Source organism: Mercenaria mercenaria, chromosome 19 (assembly GCF_021730395.1).
Source record: "Mercenaria mercenaria strain notata chromosome 19, MADL_Memer_1, whole genome shotgun sequence".
Taxonomy (NCBI): domain Eukaryota; kingdom Metazoa; phylum Mollusca; class Bivalvia; order Venerida; family Veneridae; genus Mercenaria; species Mercenaria mercenaria.
The window spans coordinates 28,902,549-28,924,528 of NC_069379.1; the positions used below are offsets into that span (position 1 = coordinate 28,902,549).

Consider the following 21,980-nt stretch of genomic DNA (forward strand, 5'->3'; position numbering starts at 1 on the left):
CTCTCATCTGTCGTTGTATTATGTATGTGATATAAATATATATGTTTTCGCTATACTTCGCTAATTTTTTTAAAAATGCTTCCATCGCATATTCTTTCATTGCAAAAAGGCTAGAATACACGTTCTTTCATTGGATTACAACGAAATACTCGTGCTCTCATTAGAATTCGCTAAATACAGTTGCTTTAGATTTTCATTCAATTCCATATTCATTTGAATACACCTAAAATTGCTTTCTGCTTTGATTTGATTACGCATTGTTTTCACTGAATTGCGCTAAACTACAGGTTCTTCTAGCTTTCTTTGGATAATGCATATACTCTCATTTAAACAGGCTACAATTCTTTTGATTTAATTTGATTGCTCTTAAGTACAAGTGTTTTCAGTCTTCATTGGATTACGCTTGAGCTGTCAATGAAACACTCTACAATGCATGTGAATTACATTAGATGCAGGGGATTTAATTTGTTAATACAAAACGTGCTTTTCATAGATTACACTAAAACACAGGTACTTTCGGTTTTCATTAGATCTTACAAATTAATGCTTTCACTGGATTACGCTAAAATACATATATGCTTTCAATGGATTACGCTAAAATACATATATGCTTTCAATGGTTTACGCTAAAATACATATATGCTTTCAATGGATTACGCTAAAATACATATATGCATTCAATGGATTACGCTAAAATACATATATGCTTTCAATGGATTACGCTAAAATACATATATGCTTTCACTGGATTACGATAAAATACATATATGCTTTCAATGGATTACACTAAAATACATATATGCTTTCAATGGTTTACGCTAAAATACATATATGCTTTCAATGGATTACGCTATAATACATATATGCATTCAATGGATTACGCTAAAATACAAATATGCTTTCAATGGATTACGATAATAGCTTGCTTCGTTGTATAAAGCATTTGGCAAGCTTAAACATAAGACGAAGTTCAAACTATATCTGTACGCGCTATTTGATAAGTGGTCAATCGGGAACAAGTCTTTAAACCAAGCACCAGTTAAGCAAGCAATAATCATCAAATCTTTTAAGCCAGGCATTAGGCATTTATTTCAACGCACCAGTAGACCACCGTTCGTTGAATAGCTATTGGATTGTTATACGAACATATCGCAACGTCTTCTAATGTATTAAAACTCTCGACCTCCCAAAACGACGATGGTGAATAGGATGAAATTATGAAATAATTTTGACATTCCGCCATCGTATTTTCGCTGTTTCAACATTTCCACATCACAGTTTCGTGTTTCCATCATTGTGGTTTTTGACCTTTTACCATCGTTGTGTTATTTCAGTTTATCATCATCATCATCACAGTATCGTAGTTACCTAGTTTCGAACTCACAATATGTGACGATGGCCTTCACGGGACACTGTATTTTATTTTTAGTTAAACGTTAGACAACTGCTTGGGAAAATGGTTTATTTTGCGTTGATAATGCCTGATGCAGCCAACAATTTTATCTTTCCGTACCTGATAAATGTGAACTAGATCAAAGTAGAATATTTTAATTTTGTTAGCAAAACAAATCGTAGTGTCGACCAAACGGCATTGTATTTGTTTTGTTTTGGTTTTGTTGGGTTTAATGTCACATGAGCACAATTATAGGTCATATGACGACCTTCCAGCTTTGTTGGTGGAGGGAGACCCCTCCGCGCAGAGCAACCGCTCTTCCACAAGCCAGCCGGATGACTTCCTCACTTGAAGAATTTAACACCCCAAGTGAGGCTCCCACCCACATCGTTAAGGGACATGTGATTGTCAGCCAGCGACCTTAACCAGCTGGCTAGGGAGGCCCCTACTGTAAATTCTAATTGACTTCTCTACTACTGTAGACCTTTTTACACAGAGCTATTTGCCTAGGAAAGGGAAACAATTTTTGCGCATGCGCACTCTACGTAGGGCAAAAAGGCATGACTGCACAATATAAATTACGTTAGAGATATATTGTATTTTGGTCTATTTGAGCAATAATGAGTTTGTTTATAGTAAATATCCACCGAAAGACAAAGGAAAATATATGTAGTTCTTTGCAAACCCACAGCTTTAACTAATTTGCATTATCATTGATGATTTTGGATTTATGGACTATTCATTCGACAATTTCGATCTCAACAAATTAAGGTTAAGAAAAATGTAAAAAAAATGATATTTTCCATGAATTTATAAAGTAATAACAAAGATTTTGTTTTATTTTACTAATGGTATCTCTCGTAACTTACCACGTATCGCAATTAGCTTACATGATACTTGAAATATGATTAACAGTCGAAGTTGAGAATGAAATCTTCAATTAATAAAGTTCAGCCTGTGGTTTTGTATCCAATTATACTCAGACGGGGATCAATTCATTCAGTATTAAAAAAAGTAAAATAATCATCTTCAAATTGTTATTTTTTATCTTAATTGTTTCCTCGAATTTGATAGTTTTTTTTATTTGACATTATCAAAGTGGTTCGAATGGTGAATGCAGCGGTCAGATTTAATAGAGAGGGGGCGGGTAGACGGGAGGGGTGTAATATTCTTATCTTATCTATTCTTTGCGGAATTCAAGTTTATCATAATTATTCTATTAAATCATGGATTATGACTTCTTGCGCGATACATTTTCGATATGAAAATGATCCAGCATGTAAACATAAAAATAAAAAAATAGAGATTTGTATCCTTCAGTGTTTAGTTATAGTCCTTGATTTGATTAATATATTACGAATTAAGATTTTTTTGTAACTACAATTTCATCGTTTAAAAGGAAATGTCCATGGTACATTCTTATAGGTTTTGATATACTAGATATCACGTAAAATGATTATTTTTTGAATTATAAAAAAGCTCCGCCACGTGATATATTAAATTGAGTACTTTTTTTTAATGTCATTGATGACCGAAGACATTAATGTATACCACACCAAAGCCATCTTATTTGCTTCAGTAACTTTTATGGTCCGCTCTAATTAGGGACACCATCGAAATTAACTTACGGTCTTGATTACCCAGGTGACCTATTTTTTATCATGTCAATTGCATAATAGTTACTCAATGATTTCCGGTATATCAGCAACTTCAGTGGCATGGAGCCGCGACCCCGATGTAGATGTCATTTAAGGCGGAGAAAAAAAATATATGTTACAACTATTTGAAGTTGTGGGAAAAATAGATATAATGAAAAATATGAAATTTTCAAATGTAAGGAACAAGTTTTATATTTGTATAATGTGTGGAAGACTGGAAATGCTTGTTGTTTTCTGACGAAAATAAGAATAAAGCAGGCTTTTCAGGTAAGATAATAAATACGATTAATTAACATACATGTCTTTAATTAAATACTACTGTATAATATATTAATTGACTCAAATTATCTTTATAATGGCAAAACAATTCGTAATATAATGCTAGTTTTATGTAGGTTTTCTTATCGTTGAAAGTTCTTTTGCCACACGTAAAGAGCGCATGCGCGTTAAAATCAGGACATGCGCGGGTTAGCATAGCAACCAATAACTTGTGTAAAAGAATCTATTAATGCTGGCGAAGAAAATATGAAGACAAATGCCGTTTTGAAAAGCATTTCAAATATACAGTCATACTTCTTTAACGTTTGTCTCGTTGTAATGTACTTTATACATTTGTACCTGACACAACATTAAAGACATAAATCACAAAACTGATTATAAGCAAACTGACACTTGAAATTAAAAGCATAATGATTACTTAATCGTAATAGAACTTTAATTTTTTTTTCGTATCCGTCTACGGTTTCGAAGCACATGCATTGAATGCATGTACAGGAGTGATGAAATCCAAAATCATGACATGTAGTTAAAGTTGTTTTTCAAAAAGTTAGTACTTTAGCATGAATAAAATTTAGTATGTTTGATAGAAATCAAATTTCTTACCTCTGTGAATATTTGTTATATAAAAAATGTCGTATTATTTAGTAGAAATAAGAAAAAAAATCACAAAATTTCCGGAGTCTGAATACTAGCATCTTACTTTATTTCATATTATAATAATTTATTTTATCTGCCAATGTAGACACGATAAAAGCTTCACTGACAATCGTAAAGTTTCGTTCGATTCCGTATTTTACCGTATACGATTTCAGTATTATCCGGTTGCAACTCAAAGTCATATGGCCGTATAAGACGCATTTACGTCCGAGGAATGCCGAAACGACATACAAGAATTCATAATCGCACGTAAATTACCGATTGTCAGAACGAGGCTTAATTATGGGCTAAAATCCGGCCAAACATAAGTTGGAATGGCAAAAACCTGAAATCTTATCAAACAAGGTAATGGGTTATCAAAAGTGTGTCATATTCACACATCATAATATATTAAGGAATTTAAGTTTTAATTTTAGTCTTTCGATCACGCTTTTGTAAAATATTATATGACAATAATTTTTTATGTTATATCGTTTAATTAGGAAGAATCTGCAATAAATAGATATCTAAAATAAAGCCAAGGTCAATGAAATACCAAAGTGTGCTTATTGTAAAATGGTATTAAGGTTTATATGCATTCTTGGAATATGCAGCGGTTTTACAAGTAAGTGATTTAAACATCAGTAAAAACATTTTTCATACGTCCCACTATTTTCCACTTTAAATTAATTTGCTTATACTTAGTCTCTTTCCTGAGAAGAACCAGTACAGGCCTCTTAGTAAGGTGGGAGACACTCAAGAGCATCTCAGAAATTTCCAGTGCCTGGACCGGGATTCAAACCCGGACCTCTGGATTGACAGTCAAGCGTGTTACAACTAGACCACCGGCCCACCTACTTGAAGAAGATCATTCTGAACAATCACTTAAAATGTATGCCTTTACATTAATGCTAATCTTTACTTGATATAAAAAATAATTAAAAACCAGCAGTATAATTACAAAGTGCATGAGATTCTGTTGAAATACATCTAGTGGCTTCAATATATGGTCTTTATACTACAGTTGAACCTGCCTGAGCAGTCACCTCTATTAAACAGCCACTTACCTTAAGCAGCCAGTCAACTTACTTCTAAAATTGACTTTATGTCCTAATTTCAACCTCTCTTAAGCAGCCACCTGCCTATAGCAGCCAGATTATGCTGCTCCCATGACTGGCTGCTTAACACAGGTTTGACTGTATATAATATTAAAAATGTTACTGTGTTATGCACGTTTTGCTTTAGTATATTCTCGACCATTTGTAGTATATGTTACAGGGAACTAAGAATTAAAAAGCAGGAAAAAAGTAGAAAGAATTCCAGGTCTTTATATTCAAAGTTAACAATCGCATGCTTGTAGCGAATCTTTTATCGTTCTCAATTCGTTTAAAATATTGTGTATTTTCCACCTGTTTCTTATCAGATATGAAAGTAGTGCAGTATAACTAGTCTGTCTTGCTCTATGGGCGAATCAGTTCGGTGCATGTTTTTACGTATCTAAATTTTTACCAATAAGTTGCACATAAACAATGTGACACAGTTAAATGTGTCCTTCAGATCTTCAAACAATAGTATCACAAAGAAATGTATACATAAAAAGCAAGGTTAGTTTAGATTTAAACGTTTTAAAAGGACTAGCCTCAACATTTTGTTTACAGATACCTGGAAATAAATGCTGTATTTCTAAAGAAGGCGTTAAATCGTAATTACTGACACATTATATGTTACGGAAACACATGAGAGTTTCCTACTTTTACTACATTCATGATGAAAATCGAAAAGCATTTGTAACGCGTTACTCCAAAAAAAACTGTCTCGATTATAAATATCTATATTTTGAAGTCATAATTCACTAATTACGCTAAAGCGCTATTGTTTACGACGACTATAAAATGTCTATTGCCGCTGCGGTCAGTGGTTCGATTCCCGACGTAGTCATCTTTTTTTCTTTATTTGGATTTTTTAAAAATATTTTAGAAACCGTCATTTTTATGTTTTCTAATAAGGACGTATCGGAACTTTTTCTTTTTCATACTTTTTTCTACGCGTGTGTTAGGCAAGACCGTTCCCAGAGACGTTAACACCAAACAAATGAGAAAAGTACCAGGCAAAATCAAAGGTGCAGCTCGTTCATTTGTTTCGAGTATGCAATATTAGGGCAGGTACCCGTTCAGTTTAGAACAACAACAACAACAAAACTACCAGAGTTTTAGAAACTTCAACATTGACGTGCTTTTGACGTAAGATATACTAGTATTCTGCACAACAGGCGTAAATATATTAATATATGGATTTAACTTCTGAGCACCCACACTTTAACAAATAACACATCAAATATACCTTTCTCTATAAAAATAGATCAAATTATCAATTTTGTAAATATATTTATGAAAAAAAAAAAAAACAACAACAAAGACAAATACCAAACAGGGAATGCCTCGCACCAAAAACGCAGACCCCACAAAACGAAACCCACAGCACGTAGATGTGCACACCACAAACACAAATACATACACACACACTTGTCCTCAGAACAAAAAGAACAAACAAAGGAATACAGTGGAACGGCCAGTGGCAAAAACACCACTGGGGAGCTTAAACCGGTTAATGGTGCGCACCTAACCTCACTCTTACCCCCACAATGTTCCAAAGATACGGGACAGTGTAAATAAAAGTAATCCCGCCAGGTGAATCTCTAACACACGTAATGGAAACAAAAAGGCATTGCATGTAAAACACAAAAATGGTCGTGTATAAATATATTAAAAGCAAACCTTAAGAACCAAAAACGTATGTACTCAAGGTCTTTTCAGAAGACAGAGCAACAAGAGAAACATCCTTAAGGGCCCGACGAAACACGCCAGAAGACAGATATCAAAACAGTTCTGTCCTGGTAGGATTTAAAAACTGCTTATCTTCGAATCCTCCCCCTCTTCCGTCAGACACAATCAAAGAGGGAAGCGTAGTGTCCAACTGTAAACGGGTTGAACACTAAACATGCGGTTTGTCTCAAAACAGTTAGGTCGTACATGTAACCTCTTTTAATAAATGAGCCGTGCCATGAGAAAACCAACATAGTGGGTTTGCGACCAGCATGGATCCAGACCAGCCTGCGCATCCGCGCAGTCTGGTCAGGATCCATGCTGTTCGCTAACGGTTTCTCTAATTGCAATAGGCTTTGAAAGCGAACAGCATGGATCCTGACCAGACTGCGCGGATGCGCAGGCTGGTCTGGATCCATGCTGGTCGCAAACCCACTATGTTGGTTTTCTCATGGCACGGCTCAAAACGTTTTATAATTTTACCAAATACAGTTCGACATTATCATGACCTAAGATCTTACGAAGTTTGTAAACCACATCCGCATAAAATTTTAGAAATACCTTCTCGCAGAAGTGTCTTTAAATTACTATTGAATTTTCAAACCAAATCAGAATTACGAAAGTAAAATTTAGCAAAATGTTTACGCGATTTGTAATAACGGTAGCCTTACGGAAGAAGTTTACCTGTAATATATTGATTATGTTCATTGAAATCCTTGACATGACTACACGCTCTAGCCGCACCATGAGAAAACCAACATAGTGCACTTGCGACCAGCATGGATCCAGATCCATGTTGTTCGCTAACGGTTTCTCTAATTGCAAAAGGTTTTGAAAGCGAACAGCATTGATTCTGACCAGACTGCGCAGAAACTGACAATTAAGTACCAGATATTTAACATGATATCTAAATACCTAAATGCTGATATGAAGAAATATGTTTTATAACTCATTCATTTTACCGATTTTTGACTACGCATTAGCTATATGGAAAAACTCCTCTAAATATAGAAAAAACACCAACTTTAAAATTCAAAAGAGGACAGCTCGACTTGTATTGAAGGCATCCTTTCACACATCATCCAGAACTCTCTTCTGTGCACTTTAATGGTTAATTGTTTCAAGAAAGGATTTAATACAAAAGATTTGTACTGGAATTATATTCCTTTGAACTGCAGTGTTAAAATATACTTATATCTATAGTAGTATCGGAATTCATATAAATAAGTTTAAGATTAAATAGCTTTTTTTCATCACTGTTCTGTAGAACGTTAAATAAAAAAAGACGAAAAAAAAAAAAAAAAAACAACAAAAAAAAAAAAAACAAAAACAAAAAAAAAACAAAAACACACTGTACAGTCGAAAACACACTGTACAGTCGAAAAAACCTCTAATAACCTGATAGATATTGAAGTGTCTATAGTTTAAATCGTTTATCGGAACTTAAAATAAAGCTTTTTCCCGGTAAACGAGAAATGTAAATTATGCTACGAATAAGCCGCCATCCGATCAGATGATATTAAGTAAAACAACAGTTTTATTCAAGTAAGTGGAACATACTAGTATTATTATTTTTTCAGGTTTTGCGTCGTGTTTCCTTTTACCAACAGTATCACCTACAGGTAAATGACCATTATAGCTACTTTTTTACTCCTGTGGGCCTAAAATTACATTAAATATCATTGTACGAGGGGCGTTCAATATGTAATGTTATTCCGTATGTAGTTTCGTAACCGCTGGTTATTTTTAGATGCGGTTTTCGGCACATTATAGAGCAATTTATTGGAAACACAATGCTGTATAAATGATAAAAATCGGTAGATTCAACGTAAAAATATAATCATTTGAGTGAGGTGTACTCAGGTATGATGGACAATTTTATGTCCACAATATTGAGATTGTAATATGCAATTCCTTGATTCTACTATTCAACAACTAGAACTATAGTTCAATTTTCAGTTTAAACAGATAAAACAAATCATGATCTTCACAAAAACATTTGAATACTAAAATAAAAAAGTTTGTAACAGTATTAAATTGGGTGTGTTTATTTTTACTCGAAAAATGGTAAATTGAGTATAATAAGCCTCTGCAATTTTGTCAGGCGTGATAATCATCGTTTAAAAATTCTTGTATTTTAAGTTGATACTAATATCTTAATTCTCGATTGCGAAACTAGTTCTTACAACTTTGATTAATCGCTCTCAAGACCAATTCCAAATGGAATCAACCTAGAGTTAAGATGTTTTAGTTCAGTTGTAAAATGAAAAACGCAATAAGTAGTTTAAAACAAACTCAAACTCATCACAAATTGCTGTACCTCGTAGAAAAACGATTTTACAAGTTATTCTATTTTTCTGAGACCCTGGATGCCCAGGACAAACCTAAATTATAATTATTTTTGGAATGGTCCAGTATACCTGAGTACACCTCACTCAAATTATTAAATCTTTACTTTGAATCTACTGATTTTTATAATTTATATAGCATTGTGCTCCCATTAAATTGCTTTATAATGTCCGAAAACCGCATCTAAAAATAACCAGCGGACTACGGAACTACATACGACTGGTTCAGTTTTCTGTGACCAATTACGTAGCTGGGTGTGGGGATTTACATGCTCTTTAATTCTGTTGGTTCAAGCCAAGGTCGGGCCTGCCATGTAAGCAATCGAGATGACATGTTTAAATTCTACTCTTAGTTCGACACGTGTCTCAAAATAAAGCCAATAACTGCACCTCTGGTCTTTCTCAAAGATTTAAGCTGAACGACCGTTATAATGACTTTTATCAAGCAGAAATGCATTAATCTAAAACGTTTAGATGTTGGATAATTCAGATATCATTTACCATTATCATCAAATTCAAGATCTTTTGTTATGTTTCAGATGCGGATGTTTCAGAAGAATGGAGTGCATGGACTATTATCCGCACAAATCCTTGCCTTCGTCTTAGGACTAGGCACTGTGCAAATACATCTGTTGACTGCACAAACAAAGAATTTGCCCTTTGTCCAGGTTAGTCCAATAACAATAGGAATAATCATGACAGTGTTTTTTTCATCAGCAAACATATTTACAATTTCTAAAATATTTTTCGTTTTTAGTTTTATAAAATTTATTTATTTAAGTTCTATCAAAATAATTTGAAAAACTTTATGAAATTGATTTCTTCATTTACTTATACATTTAAGTGTATCTTAAAAAGATACCTATACTTTCCATACCACCATATTATAGAATTTTGTTTTTTCCACAGACACCCATTATGAAAACTTGTGTAAGATTCAAATTTTTCAAATCATTATATCAGAAAATCAAGCACACGATCATATCGTTTTTATTTGTCGGATTTTTAAATTACTTTCTGAAGTTTTGAAAAATCAGGATTGCATCAAATTCTACGTTGTGGATAAAAAATTTGATCCGAACGTACAGAACTACCTTAATTTGTTAAATTGCATATAACATAATTAGGAATTAAAATACATAGCTTGTACCTGTAAATTAAATGCAAATTTGATTACAATTCAAAGTCGTCCCTCTTTGGGAAGAATGGAGTCCGATACACTGTACAGTCCATAACGGAAGAACATGCATCATTGCTAGAACCAGAAATTGTTCTGTGCCGACACTTAAAGACTGTCAGAGTAATGAGAAGAGTCGTACAATACAAGTTTGGGGAGACATGAAAACGTGTCCTTGCAGAGAAGGTAAACGATATGTACATTTGAATCCGGTTTCTTAAATTCCAAAGAATGGAACGTTTCAATTCGAGATAACCAAAATTCGACTAAAATGATATTTTGTGCAATGCGTTTTCTGATTGGTGCGACTTGAAAATGTTTGCGATGTGTAATTTTGAACATAAGCGAGTTCGAGATACTGAGCTTTAACTGTATTTTAAAAAAAGTATTGTTTGTTTTTGGGGGTTTAACGCCGTTTTTAACAGTATTTCAGTAATGTAACGGCGGGCAGTTAACCTAACTAGTGTTACTGGATTCTGTACCAGTAGAAACCTGTTCTCCGCAACTACCAACTTCCCCACATGAATTATCATAGGTGGAGGACGAATGGTCTTAAATCAAATCGTGACGGAGAACATACGCCCCGCCCGGGGATCGAACTTGCGACCCTGCGATCCGTAAACCAATGCTCTCCCTACTGAGCTAAGCGGACGGGCTCTTTTAAAAAAGTGGATTACTACAATTTGAACATGTTAACCAGTCAGCCTACCTTACAAATGCACATTTTGTTTTTAGTCCAACCTGCTTAAAGTGGCCATTTAGCTTTATCAGCCATATTTCGCCACTCATCAGATCTATTAGAAGGTCAGAGGACAACCGAAACCCTACTGTTTTGGTCAGTTTATGAGAGAAAACGGAATATACACATCTCTCATGTCTTCCCAGACACCATATCACGTGGAATTCTATTGCAAATGCTTCACGTAATAAAACATTTATTCTAATTTGCTTGTTTCTGTTAAAACGCTCAAAAGCTTAAATGACCGATGACGTGAATGTTTTGTTGCGACCAAGATGGAGTGCTACGAAATTTTATCTTCTGTTTCAGATAAACGGAACTAAAAAAATGTATAGCAAATTCGTGTCTAACTTAAGTTAATACACTTAAATTCGACTCTCATGCAATTACTCCGCGTACGTATAACCTCTTTGTCATGTGTTAATGACGCTTCAACACGATTTTTCTATACATTTTTTCTTCAGTAATGTTGTGCTTGACTTTAAGCACCAGAGTACCGGTTCCGCCTTAGGCAATGTTTTAATTACAGAGAGTTCAATCAAACCTTCATGGTCAGAGTGGGGGCAGTGGGAATGCCATAGGGAACAAATTACATGCGTATTGTATCGGCACAGACGTTGTATTGGTGGGCAAGAAATGGACTGCGAGAAGATTGGCGATAAATCTTATGAGATGAAGCCATGCTATGACATCTGCAAAAGTGAAACCTTTTTATTTCCTTCACTTCTGCACATGTTTCTCCCGCAAACTTGCTAATTAATATACTAATTCGGATTTTTGTTCTTAACGCAATCAATTAATTTGATATGAAAGTTTTGTTTAAATGTTTACTACGTTACAGGTTCATTCGTAAAGACAACAACAACTGAAGTACCAGATGCATCAGCAACATTTGTTCCTCCATTATTGACGTCAACACAAACCTCTTCCCCTATGGCTGCCCCTTCATCAGTACCGCCTACTTCTCCTCCTACTGCTGCCCCTTCACCAGTATGGCCTACTTCTCCTACTGCTGCCATTTCACCTGTACCACCTATTTCTTCTCCTACTGCTGCCCCTATTTATTGGTTTGAATGGACAGGCTGGGACTGTCAAGAAACACTGGGTCTGTGCTTAATGAAAAACATAAGAAATTGCTCAACTTACAATCCAGATGACTGTGAGGATAAACTGGGAGGCAGCCATTATGAAATTCATAAATGCAGAAGAGAAATATGTCCAGGTACATTTCTACCTAACAAGACTTTTTTCCTTAAATTCTAGGTCTTGAACCAGGCAGTCTTTACAAATATATAATCGATGTCATTCCGAAGTTGGTTATTTTGTGTTTAAAAGAATACATACACTTTATGCTTTAAGTGTTATTTTTTCTTTAAAAATGTTTAACCTAATCTAAAATATGTTCAATATGGTGATAGAGCGAATGTTTTGATGTCGATCATATGTTTTTTTAAGAAATTCGAGTAGGAGAAAAAGGAATAAAATCTATTATAAGGTTCTTTGGAAGAAAAAATTTCAACCAAGCAAAAGAATAGCAGACTACGTGTAACTAGATGTTCGTAAAGGAAATGGAAAACGCAACAATCCTCGCTCCCATTACCCTAGGCTAAAGTGTAATTTCATTACACCTTTATTGAATAGACTCCATGGTCCAAAATATTTTATTTCCTCATGGTGCTGCCTTATATAGTAAAGCAGTAATTAAACAAAAACATTAGACTTCAATCAATTCTATGTCTGCATATTGCAAATCAAGAAAAAGTTGAAAATTTTTGCTCTGATATAGAATCTAGCGTGTTCTATACGGGCTATCTCAATGTTTTATACCGATACTTACAAAAATTTGATAAACTGTTACGAGACAGGCTTTTGTCATTTATAAAGAACGTACTAGGCTGCAAAAATTTGATGTGATGCAATTGAAGTATATCTCTATTTTTGGATTTACTTTTTTGTAGCTAATTGGTTACAGTGGGGAGAATGGAAGTGTTGGATGGGATATAACGGCTCTTGTAATATGACACGGACTAGGGAATGTTCAACAGGTATTTCCCTTGCATGTGGACCAATATCATCTATGACATTACCATGTGCAAAACAAGTTTGTCCAGGTAATTACATAGAGAATACTTGTTTGTTTTAGTGTTAGATCAAATATGTATTTCTTCCAGCCACTAGTGATAATCTAAATGTCAGTGTCATTGGTGATTTTTTTTTTTTTGAGATAACACTAAAACAAACAAATTTTCTTTTTATTATATGTATTTTCATTGGTTTTTATCAAATCATACATTTTTTACAACGCGCAACGTCACAAGCATCTTCTACGTTGAATAAAGATATGAATTTTTTTTCTTAACTTCCACGTTTCTTTCCCATATTATACAGGTGGTGTGAATATGTTTGTGTTCATGAAGGTATATATATATATATATATATATATATATATATATATATATATATATATATATATATATATATATATATATATATACATACAGCTGCATTGAAGTACATTTTGTAAAGAATATCCGATTTATTATGAATGACTATTCATGTTCTTTCGCATTGATATGTAGTCCTCTACCGTTGAAAAAAATCTGATGATGAAATTATCATTTTTAATATCACATCACTAATATATTCCAGTTGTTCAAAATAAAGCATAAAATAAACATTGCGTACATTGAAACGCCATTCGCTAGAGCAGTCGGGTTCAACTTAGAAATGTCGTGTGGTTGCAAGCCATTTTCCATATACAGTTGAAAATTTGTATCTCCAATTTGTTTATCTAAAACTTCCAACTATCTCGAAGACATGTTCAACTCTCGTCCCGAACACACAGAGTAATATGCTAAATCCCTTGAAATTACAACTAGATCTGGGCCGTGCCATGAGAAAACCAATATAGTGGGTTTGCGACCAGCATGGATCCAGACCAGCCTGCGCATCCGCGCAGTCTGGTCAGGATCCATGCTGTTCGCTTTCAAAGCCTGTTGGAATTAAGAGAAACTGTTAGCGAACAGCATGGATCCTGACCAGATTGCGCGGATGCGCAGGCTGGGATGGATCCATGCTGGTCGCAAACCCACTATGTTGGTTTTCCCATGGCGCGGCTCATCTATATTTTCTATACTTTTAATCACTCGAGACCATAGAAAGTTCAAAGTTTTTGCACACCTTTTCGTGAACCTGAGAGCGTTGTGGTGTTTCTTTGTATATTCACTTAATCAAATGATATAAAAGTGATCTTGTTTATTTTATATTTATAGTGAATTTCGTACAATATATTGGTGATATTTGAAAGGGAGTTATTCCATTGGGACCACTTTATTTGTTTGAAAGTGAATAGAATTTTGGTTTATTGTCAAATAAATTGTAAACAAACCTTATGCCACGGATTGCTTTGATTAAGTTTTTGTACCAAATACCATTTCTTATAAAGTTACAAAAATCTTTTTATATGGCTTTGCCGGGTGGCAAATCACACTTACACAATACTGTGAAATCATTAATATTCGTGGGGGACTAATTTTCGTGGATTTTGTGGTTGACTCAATCCACGAAATTTTATCCCAACGAACAAGTAAAATCCCATTCATTTTATGTTCAAAAGTTGAAATCCACGGATTCATATCCCCACGAAATTGCCGTTTTGACCAAAACCACGAAATTTCATGCCCACGAAATATAATGATTTTACAGTATAGGAAACATGACAAATTTACAACATATTGTGCAGGAGGAAACGTACCTGATATCTTTTTGCATAGAAAAGCAAATAGGCTCTTTTCTAGCATTCAGTGTTTGATAAAGGAGTTGGGCTTATAGGGTAATTTAAATCATATTGTCAAAATTATATTTGGACACCATTTGAAATTAACCCGGCTGGATGTATTTTTATTTTGTTTTTGTTTGGTTTAACGTCACATTGACACAGTCATCGGTCATATGGCGACTTTCCAGTTTTAATGGTGGAGGAAAACCCTAGGTGCCCCTCCATGCATTATTTCATCGCAGGCGGGCACCTGGATAAAAAAACACCGACCTTCCGTAAGCCAGCTTGATGGCTTCCCCACATGAAAAATCCATCGCCCTGAGTGAGGTTCGAACCCACATTGGTGACGGGTAAGTGATTCAAAGTCAGCGACTTTAACCACTTGGCCACGGAGGCCCAGGCTTGATGTATAACACGCACGAACAATGACCAGTCTGAAATGTCATAATTCATTTTAAATCTATATATGCGTTCTCATTATAGTGTTACCTCTGTTAGAGGGGGCAATCAATCTTTTTAATAATGACACATATCTCGTTAGCATTCTGTTCATGACCGGCGTCAGGTATATAGACCATTAGTTACCATTCTCTAACTAGTAGACGACTAACCGATAAGTGTTGTTAACAATATCCTTGTACCATATTTTATTTACATTTTAGACAAGGTCGAGCTACATGAGTCAGGCAGATGCATAGGCTATAGTAAGTACTTCAGCAGAAACTCTATGCCTTAAACTTGCTTATTTAAATACGATCCCGACAATACATGCCAAAATATAATTTTAAGTCAAATATCGGTCATATTGAAGTGAAACGTTCGGTCCCTCGAAATTTGAGATATCGAGTTTCATCTTAATTCTAGATAAGAATTTCCTGTTTGTGTTTTGTTTCCTGATTGTCAAATAGCTCATTTATCAAGTGTTATGAAAATACAACATCTAGCTAGAATCATTACATAATCATCTTTATGTCAAATAAACACTTTAAATTAGTTTAAACGTAAAACAAATACAATGTGCTGCCAAATTGAGGTGATAAAGATGAAATAACTTACAAGTTCAATCAGCTGAGAAGGAAACACAGTGCTACGAAATAACACCATAAGCAGTACAATGGAGAGCCAAAGGGTACAGATAAGGATAATTTACTTTTCAAAGGAACCAATATTCATTTTTGTAAGAGTATACACATGGCCAAAGAAAAGTTAAATGAGGAAAAAATGTCGTTAATTTCAACTTTTGGTGATAAAATGAATAGGCATTCTTAAAATTTAAATTAATTGGATTGACGTAACAACGAAATATTATAAATATTACACACTATATAATCTATTTCAATATAACCATTTTTGTCATGACTATTAAAAAGAAATTGATATCTGTGCCTCTGTTTCAGATGATACTAGTTGCACAGATGCCTCAAGTTGCACCATCATTACTGATCCACATGAGTTAGTTTGTCAGTTTAAAGATACGGCAGCTAAATATTGTCCAAAGGCATGTGGTTGTTGTGAAGGTATGTGTTTTCCCTGTTGATCTAACATAATCATCAGCTCATTTGCCAATTTAAAGATACGACAACTAACTCTTGTCCATTGGCATGTGGTTTTTGTGAAGGTATGCGTTTTCCTCCGTTGATCTTGCATACTCATCCGCTCATTTGTAAATTTAAAGAAGCGTCAACTACGTCTTGTCCAGTGGCATGTGGTTGTTTTGAAGGTATGTGTTTCCACTTAGCCACCCAAAGTTGATGGAATATGAGGCTTTTATTATATTTTACAATCGTTCGAATTTTTCATTTAAGATGGTAGACATTAATCATAAAAGCAGATTTATGTGATCCATGTTTGCTATTTCAGCATTTTCCGGAATTTTACGGAAAGATTGTGGTGCGTTGTGCCACATTTACGATCGAAGAATGCCATATGTGTTCATGTGATTACGTAATCGCAAGAAAACTGACGAAATTCATTTCGGTTGCATTACCTCAAGCGTAATAAAGTCCCTAACGAGGGATATAATATTCTTGTATACATTTATATGAGTTCTTTAGAGGTACAAAGGAAGGTTAACTGATGTAGTTTGATATTCCACCTGTGTTTCGAGGTCATCTTGACGGTTTCCCTTAAACAGCCAACTCACGAAATTAAACTTTGATGATATTCCCCTTTTCTTTAAACTTTCAACTGTCTTATTCAGTCAAATTGTTTCACTTCCTAGACAGACTGCTTAAAACATGTTTGTCTGTATATCAAGTGTTATTCAAGACTTTAACCCTCACACCGACTTCGTTTTTATAATACAGATGAGCCCCACTGGTCGAAATGGAGTGACTGGGAATGTAATATGTTGCCAAACAACACGTGCAGAATGAAACAGACAAGGAAATGTTCAACTAATGATACAAATGAATGTAAAGGAATGTCTGAAGTAATAGCAGCCTGTTCTGACAGCATTTGTCCAGGTATTATCATCATATCACCATGTTTAATGCTTGTTTGGAATTAGTTCGACTAAGTGTTGATATATTTCTTAGTCCTTATGGATCATGAAATTGGTTTTCCTGTAACTCTATATAACAAAATCGTGTCTAACTTAAGTTAATGCACTTAAATTCGATTCTCATGAAATTACTCCGCGTACGTATAACCTCTTTCTCATGTGTTAATGACACTGCAACACGATTTTTTTTTACATTGTTTCTTCAGTAATGTTGTGTTTGATTTTAAGCACCAGAGTACCGGCCACCAGAGTACCCTTTTAATTTGATTATTGTATCTTTCAGCTTTATCTACTCACGTGTCAACAATTTTGCCAACCACAACTGGGTCTACATCAACGTTGACAACAGGTTTAGTTGCATTAAAGAGCTTTTGATAGCACATGTATATAGCAAAGAATAACATTCAAGTGCTAAGAATACGTGCAATTTTCAATGTGAAGTAAAACTCTTTTATTGGCCCTCACAAGTAGCTTTGTGGAAGAGGCGACTAATAGGGTCTTAACACTTGGTTTTGCTGTAACTCTGTGATTCAAGCAGGTATGCAAATTTTAATTTCATACCTTATGTTTTTATTTTGATGTAAATGAAACCAAAATTTGTAGTCCTGTTTGGCGCCATATAACCTATACTGTGTTTGTGTGCCGTAAAAACCTAAATAATATAAATATATAAAGCTTTGTTTAAAGTGCTTCACAGAGTTTATCTTCAAGTTGATCAAATGTCAAACAATATAAACATTCCATTGAAATATTTTAGGTACTGGATATAGACTTCACCACTAAATGTTCAAACATATATTTAACAATTAAAATCATGAAGTATAAGGTCCATTCAATGATATTTCATGCTTGAGCCTGTGCGCATGAGTGGTGTTGCACATTTTATTACCTAAATACATTTGATTGCCCAAATCTATTTGAAGGCCTGAATACATTTGATTACCTTGCAACTTTTGACAAAATATTTTATAATTATTTTGATTACTTTAAATCATTTGATTACCAATCATCTAAAGTCAATTGGTTAGCATGTACAAAACAGCAGTTTTCCTGTCCTTTGCCGTATTGTGACAGTAAAAATATCGCTCCGTACTAATCATTCTACAACAAGTGTCAGATGAACAGTGTATTATTCAACGAAAGAAATTTTAGTGTTGTTGTTGTTTCATTAACAATAATGACGTCAAGAGAAGTCAGCCTGTAGTCAGGCATGGATGATGAGCAGTTTTATTCCTCTACTAAAACTGGGTCTGCTATGTTGCGTAATGCTTCGAGACAATTATATTAAACATCTTACCATTAATTACAACTGTAATTAAAACATAGCTCTGAGTTCGGCACAATGGTCTGAATGGTTTTATGGAAAGTGTTCTGTTAGTTGTGGTAATGGAACAACAAACAGACTGCGGCATTGTAATACCGGACGTGACGTGGATTGTGCAGGGAAGCCATTTGAGACAGTCCCTTGTACTGCCAGCAACTGTCCAGGCATGATAATTCAATATTTACAAACACGCATGCAGACGTTTGAATGTTAATGAATGTAGGGATAACGCTAATGTTGTTTTCGTGTTATAACATCTGCAGAATCCAGAGGCTGCCACTTGTGCTACTATTATAGTAATAGAAATGTAAAAAATAATACTAATTATTATTCATATCACCGCAATTATTCTTATTATTATTATTTGGTGAAATGTATTATTACTATTATCATTATTGGGATTTATATCTAAAATGATAACAAAAAGAAGAAGAAATTTTGGAATACTACTTTAAATACTTCACTTTTGTTATAAGTCGATGGGGTATGGTCTGAATGGACACGATGGAGCACGTGCACCAAGACCTGTGGTGATGGGATGCACACACGGATAAGGAAGTGCGACAATCCTGCTCCACAACATGGTGGATTACAGTGCAGTGGAGTACACAACGAAACAACTGCCTGCAGATATATGGATTGTCCTCGTAAGATAACAATAGGATTTACTTTTGGATTCTTGTCTATATATGCATCTTCTGAAATGCGAAACATGTTAATGAATGAAACAAATTTGTTATATATTTGAAACGCTGTATCTCGAAGTCTAAATAATCGGGCCCTTTATTTGAGATAGCCACAAATTGATTTAAACTGATATTTTGTGCATATGTTTTCGACATGTCTCTGACGCCATTCACATTGAACAGTTACATGCCTCATTTATATGCAAAGTTGCTATTTGGCAACATTCAGCAATCATAATTTCAAATGATAATTTTGTCAAATTTAGAGCTAGGCAGATACCAAGTACCTATGTACGAATGAATTATAAGCAAGCACAATGAATGAGATACATACACAAACTGCTTTGAATGTATCGTAAAATAGATCTATCAGTTTTATTATTTTTTTGCGCTTTTAAATCACATTCTATTGAATATTTTAACTGTTTTATTCCGAAACATTTTGGAACGATGCTAATTACACTTGGGTAAAATTTACATTGTACTCGGACTTTATCATAGATCTCAAACTTTGAATTAAAACCGATGTATTAAATACATGTAATATTGCTTCCTCTAGGGCATGTGTGGTCAAATCATAACAACTAAATTTGATTTCTGAAATATTGTGATATTGATTTCTACAGTCACTCTATGCTCTTTGTGAAAATGTTTTTGTTTACCTGAGCGGAAACTGGCAGTTACTTGAAAAAGCGGCCATTTGATTGGTCAGTTAGAATTTCTGATGTCATTTTGAATTCATAAATAACTAGTTCGGATGCGTATGCAGAGTTCCCGCCAAGTGTTTCCCATTACTTATGATTATCTTAATTACGTATTATATAGTAAGAAGATTTGCTTTAGTGAGACTCCGTAGTTGACTATAATTGTCGTTTCTGTTTCAGACTGGTTGGCTTTTCAGAATATTACATCATGCAGCGTAACATGTGGTACGGGCTTCGTACAACTGAAACGGTACTGTAGTACAGGGAATCAGTCTGATTGCACCGGAAGTGCTCACATAGAGATGCCATGCAATTTACAGAAATGCTTGTAAATTAGCAACAATTTCTGTTTTGCAATAGAATCTTAGTATTAAGAATCTTGTGTGCGTTTTTTATGATAAATTGTTCTGATCAATGAAGTGCTTTCACCCGTTTATCGACGACTTCGTAGGTTATGGTTAAAACAATAAAACAATATGGGTACTTCGTCACATTGTTCAAAATTATGATTTAATTTCTTGTAAATGTCGACATGCACTATGAAATAGTTAAGCATCCGTTGTAGAAACAATATTTTTGCTGCAGTTTTTTTTATTACTCTGAAATCCACCATCCTCGATAAGTAACAGATATGTCTGCGGAAAAAACATGATTACGCTAAATAGACATAATTTCACTGTATTACGCTAAAATACGTGTGCTTTCGTCAGATTTCGTTACGATATGTATGCCTTCTTTGGATTATGCTATAACTGGCATGCTGTCATTGGATAACACTAAAATGCATGTACATCCATTTGATTACGCTAAGATATATGTGCTTTCATTGGATTACGCTAAAATAAGTGTGCTTTCGACGTTATAACGTTATGATGTGTGTGCTTTCACTGGGTCACGCTATAACTAACATACTTTCACTGGGTTACGTTAAAATACATATACTTTCATTCAATTATTCTATTATACACGTGCTTTCATTGGAATACTCTGAAAAACATGTGCTTTCATCTTGCATCGAAATACTCTAAAATGTATGTGCAGTCAAAAGATTACGCAAAATTGCAGGTGCTCTCGGCTGCCGTTGTATTATGTATGTGATTTGATTGCAATACGCCAAAATATATATGCTTTCGCTATACTTCGCTAAAATGCAGGTGCTTCAATCGCATATACTTTCATTGCAAAAAGGCTAGAATACACGAGCTTTCATTGGATTACACCGAAATACTCGTGCTCTCATTAGAATTCACTAAATACAGTTGCTTTAGATTTTCATTCAATTCCGTATACGCTTTCATTTGAATACGCTTAAAATTGCGTTCGGCTTTGATTTGATCACGTATGTGTTTTCATTGAATTGCGCTAAAATACAGATTCTTTTAGCTTTCTTTGGATAACGCAATACTCTCATTTAAACCGGCTATAATTCTGGTTAGTTCATTGGATTAAGCTAAAGTACAAGTGCTTTCAGTTTTCATTGGATAACGTTAATAACAGAAAAATGCCAAAACCAAACAAACAAACATTTTTGCGATTTTTCTCTTACTACTACCCAGGGTAAAATGTTTTCCTGGCAAGGAGTGATGGTCATCATGAGTCCGAATTTGAAAACGATGAGCACAGTGTCTGTGCGCAGATACCATACCTTAAAGCCCGGAATACTCTTATTGTGGTTGATTTTCAACACGGCTCACAAAGCGTATTCTAAGCTTGCAACTTAGTTCCAGCCTAGGATGATAAATGAGTGCCATAATTTACTTGATAGGGTGACTTTATTTACTGTCCAGGTTCCCTCTTTTCAGTTCATGGTATTTTGTAAATAGTGCTTCTAATTTGTTGTAGATAACATTTGTTCGTTGTTACGGTTATTATATTCTGAAATACTCCTTTGCTCAAAGTTATAAAGTACGTCCCTCATGCTTGCCACTTTGTA

The 21,980-nt window shown here is 34.5% G+C and overlaps 1 protein-coding gene across 2 annotated transcripts; it reads left to right on the forward strand.

The window, feature by feature from the left end:
* Positions 1-4,369: 4,369 nt before the first annotated feature.
* LOC123541811 (coadhesin-like) lies at positions 4,370-20,424 on the forward strand. 2 transcript variants are annotated; one of them, XM_045327421.2, is made up of 14 exons: positions 4,370-4,591; positions 8,369-8,410; positions 9,676-9,804; positions 10,323-10,499; positions 11,582-11,752; positions 11,894-12,274; positions 13,011-13,163; positions 15,493-15,534; positions 16,228-16,347; positions 17,137-17,295; positions 17,617-17,682; positions 18,660-18,821; positions 19,134-19,304; positions 20,228-20,424. In XM_045327421.2, the coding sequence occupies exons 1-14, from the start codon at positions 4,543-4,545 to the stop codon at positions 20,377-20,379; spliced, it is 1,974 nt and encodes a 657-aa protein (XP_045183356.2). In that variant the 5' UTR covers positions 4,370-4,542; the 3' UTR covers positions 20,380-20,424. The 2 variants fall into 2 exon arrangements, with proteins under 2 accessions (XP_045183356.2, XP_045183357.2); XM_045327422.2 differs by lacking the exon at positions 10,323-10,499 and having other exon boundaries at positions 4,371-4,591.
* The last annotated feature ends 1,556 nt before the right edge of the window (positions 20,425-21,980 follow it).